Source organism: Pygoscelis adeliae, unplaced genomic scaffold (genome assembly GCF_000699105.1).
Source record: "Pygoscelis adeliae isolate BGI_AS28 unplaced genomic scaffold, ASM69910v1 Scaffold3, whole genome shotgun sequence".
NCBI lineage: Eukaryota > Metazoa > Chordata > Aves > Sphenisciformes > Spheniscidae > Pygoscelis > Pygoscelis adeliae.
In genome coordinates this window covers 276,575-280,781 of record NW_008824446.1, presented here as the reverse complement: position 1 = coordinate 280,781, position 4,207 = coordinate 276,575, and the positions used below count along the sequence as shown (strand labels likewise).

The 4,207-nt window shown below is 39.7% G+C and overlaps 1 protein-coding gene across 1 annotated transcript in view; it reads right to left on the bottom strand.

The window, feature by feature from the left end:
* The window catches only part of ATP6V1D (ATPase, H+ transporting, lysosomal 34kDa, V1 subunit D), a 12,568-nt gene that overhangs the window by 5,940 nt on the left and 2,421 nt on the right, over nt 1–4,207 (bottom strand). Inside the window, exons 3-4 of the mRNA XM_009320998.1 lie at nt 1,543–1,660; nt 284–363 (exon numbers count right to left, since the gene is read on the bottom strand). Coding sequence (XP_009319273.1) covers nt 284–363; nt 1,543–1,660 — 198 coding nt within the window. The remainder of the gene's footprint in view (nt 1–283; nt 364–1,542; nt 1,661–4,207) is intronic.

Genomic DNA, 4,207 nt, shown 5'->3' with positions numbered 1-4,207 from the left:
TTCCAAACTGCAAAAAGCAACACCTTCTCAAATCAAGGATTTGTACGTAAATTCTGTTAATCTTTCCACTTTGTTTAGCTTCCAATGGAGTATATATTTTCATCATGCAAATTATCTCTCTCCTGCAGTGATGTCTCCCACCTTTACCTAATGGAGTTCAGTTCATCCTGTTCTACCTTGTCCACCGTCTTTCTTTTTAAAGTGCATTTAAAATTTTTTTTCCAAAAGAGAAATCAACAATTTGTTAATCGTTCTTTCCCATGGGTAGGACAGTAATCCTCACCTGAAATCTCCTGCTGTAAACTTTGCCTCAGCAAGTGAAAAGGCAGCTTCTCTCATCACCTCACCCATCAGCATCTTAGTCTGTTTAAAAAAAAAAAACAACAAAAGAGAGGCAGCAAATACAAGGCACATCATTACTCCTTTTCCAGGGTAAATAACTAACAGCATAAAGAGAAGAATGAGAAATTTAAGAGAGTGAGAAAGTCCTGTATGCGTAGCTTACTCTCAAACTGCAAATCGTAATTCCCAGGTGACTGGCAAAAAAAGAAATACTTCAGCTGTGTCACTGACCCAGTGTAGAACTCACAGAAATGGCGAAAGACTTGTCTCTCTTAATAATCATAAAATTCTACTACAAGGGGGTTAAATCACAACAATAAAATGGCTCAGTAGGAAAACACTTCATATTGTACCGAATACTATGAGACAGCTGAAGTTGTTTTTCAACATGTACATATATGTGGCTTTGTGAATCTGCACTCTCCTCCTGCTCTATTTTTCCCCCATTTTTACACATTTGAAGCCCTTGTAGCTAATAGACACGCTATTGAGAAGCAAGAGCCTTTGTATATTAGACAGCCTATAGGAATCAAGACACAGAGTGCTAAGAGCTTGTCAACAGCATGGCAACAAAGCACTACTGATAACCATGGATATCGTAGCAGTTGCAGCCAAAACAGTACAACTAAAACCCGTCCAGTATGGTAGAACAGAACAAGCCGTATTAGGCTCTACTGAGTTATCTTAGATTTGTCGTTCATGTTGCAACAGAAGAAGCAGGACTTGGTGTTTCTTCATAAAGGAACAAGTTCCATCTGGACAAAACTTCTGCTTTCTAGTGTAGCTAGTCATGCAGGAAACATTATAGATCTGCAGTATCCTCTCAAGCCAGATAAAGCAACAAAAATGGGGCTACAGAACATGTTAAATCCACCCCTAAAGTATTTGGCAGCATCAGAGCAAATTCCCTGTAACGTAGAAGAGATGATAGGGAACTCGTGACACAAAAGAAAGCAGACCCTAGGACTGGTTGGAAAGAGGTGAAGAATATTAACTCTTACAAAATTTCTATATCATTGCAGCCACAAAAACATAATTCTGCTCATCTGTCCTCACTTACAGTAGCCTCACTTACTTATCCACGAAGTTGTCCTACATTCCAGCCTACCTAATGAAGTTAGCAGAACGGGAATGCACAACTGACAGAACAGACAGATTTCAAATAAAGTGAGCCAAACAGGAAAATTCTAATTTACCTACCTCAATAATTTTCTTAAGGATCTGCCTGAATCGAAGTGTCAAAGCATCAGATTTTTTCTTCAAGAGGTTACGACCTGTTTGGGCTCCTTTCAAACGAGCCTTCATGATGGTCTGAGCCCTGTTAAACAGAGGAATAAATACAAATATCCTGCATCATCCAAAGGGATTAGGAAAAAACTTATGCGAAGTTTTCTGACATGGACATGACTGAAATTATGAAGCAACCAAGAAACATCAATGCAGTAAAACAGGATGGCCAATTCAGGACAGAATTTTATGTTCCTATTTAAAATTCCTATACGGGAATTTATTATATTTACCTCCATCATCAATGAGAATTACAAGGTTATTATCTGCAAAGTCAAAGATCATGGAAAATTGACAGGTCATTTTTCAGCGCTTCCATAATAGGAAATAAGAGTTTTCATTTTTCTTGATGACTTACAAGTACCAGAAATGTACCAGAAATCAAACTACCCCAAAAGCCCACTGTCAGTGTGACACTGGTATTGCTTTTAAGCTCTTTTACTGCTATGTCATCTTTTCAAAATCAGACAACACAGCAAATTCTTCATGTGATCCTAACTGTTGATGCTGTGTTCTGATTTTATAGAGCAACAAGATACAGCAGTCGTACATTCTGGTTTAGAGAAAGTCAGCAAGTACAATGATTCCATATCTTCATATGCTGCACAGGAGATTTACAAGCTATTTGAGACAATCAGAAGTAGCGTCAGTGTAAAAGGGATATTAGTAAGCTAGCTGTAGCATTGTATATCCTTTACTTGCAGTAGCACACTTAGGGTTTCTCATACGGAATTAGGAACTGAAGAAGGATCCAAACCTTGCTTCCCTCTCTGCTGTGGAGTATATTTTAATTTGAAGAATCTTTTTGATTTAAGTTAACCAGGATAGCAGGAGCTATACTACAAAAACCACAAGCTGTGCTAACTTAAGCTACCACTTCATACACACAGCCACTACAGACAAAGGACAATACTCAAGTCAACTCTATGTGAAGAGAAGCCTTATACACTTCCTCTCTGACCTTGGAAAAAGTAAGTATAATTAAGATTCTACCTAGACAGTGGAATCCATTACTTTCCACATCTATTGGCATGTGATGAGAATAGCTCCATTAATATCTACCAAATACTTATAACTGAAAAGCACAAATACTTTCTGAATGTTTATGATTAAAAAAAAACAAAGAGTAAAAAGGCAGCTTTACTTTCACAACGAGCAGGTCTCTGTCACCACCTTGAACTAACTTGTTTGCTCTGTTCACCACCTGCCAGAGACTGGCTGACCGTCTAGTTCAAGCAAGATTTCACAGGCTCTGAGAGTGCACTAAACAAAGTCTTGTTTACCGTCAAGGAGACTGAGCAGCTTCTGTAAGTGGTCATATCCAGCACAGAAGAGGCTCATACCAGCAAGCCACTTCATAAAGATAAAAAAACAAAACAAAAAAAACCAAACCTTGTGAAATTCTGTTCTGTCAGCTAATAAAAAAAATGTTGCTGAGGCAGGCCATCTTTATTTTATCATCCTAGCTTACATTCCTATCAAAACATCAGCCTCATTTGAAACAGGGCCCGTAAATATTAAGCCTTTGTACCTCACCACCTTGCCACAATGACGTATCAGCCCACAAAACCAGATACCTTTTAAAAGTGACTGAAGTGCCTCCTCTTTGGACATGTAGATTGAATGAAGAGAGCACTATTGAAGAGCAGGAGTGAGACCCGTGACTTGGTATATGCAATAATTTATTTCTGAACTAAGTTTCAAAACAGAACCGTTACCCTGTAGTGTATTAATCTTTCCATACAAACTGTTATTTCGTATGTCCTGAGCTCATGTATGGGAATAATTATTATTTTACATCTGAGGTCTTCTGTCCTGCAAGGAACCTCTTTATAAAGACTACATCCAGGCATCAACCCAATTTTATGCAAGAAGACTTGAAACAGCCTTTCACCTCAAGGCAAAGTCCTTCTGTCCTGGAGGGTTCTGAAGAGAAACTGAACAGCATTATTAAAACAGCAATTTTATTAGCAGATCAGTTTCAATTGTTTGTGTTCGTTCCCATGTTGGCAACTTTCTAAGCCTTGTCAGGAGACATCTGATTTCATGACAAATAGTTTGCTGTCAGGATCTGGAAAATTACTTGACTGACCACTGCACTTGACGCATTTTACTTCCTTCTTCTTTTTTAACACTTTATGGCCAACCTCTTGCACAGCAGTATCGTCTATTAAAAAGTGAAGGGAAGCTATGGTTCGATTTGCGCATTTTTTTCTTATACACATATTCTACAAATTGCTCTTTTTAAAACCAAGGTTTGCGTAATTGCTTGATTTTAAATAGTCCCCCCCTGCCACTGGAAGCCGCTTGCTTCTTGGTACGGGACTCTGCAATGGCCCTCTGATGACTGACAGCGGAGATTTTGAGCCTGAAAAGAGAAACTGAAGAGAAGATCTAACTGCAGCCTTCAACTGCTTACCGAAGCGTTTTACACAACACCCAGAGGGAGACACTCCTTGGAGGCGGGCAGCGCCCAGGGCAGCAGCAGACACACAGCCAACAAAACCTTTTCCAGCGCCGGAGCCCAGGGGGCAAGGGGAGCCCGGAGAGCCCCCGCCTCGGCGCCCCCCAGGGCTGC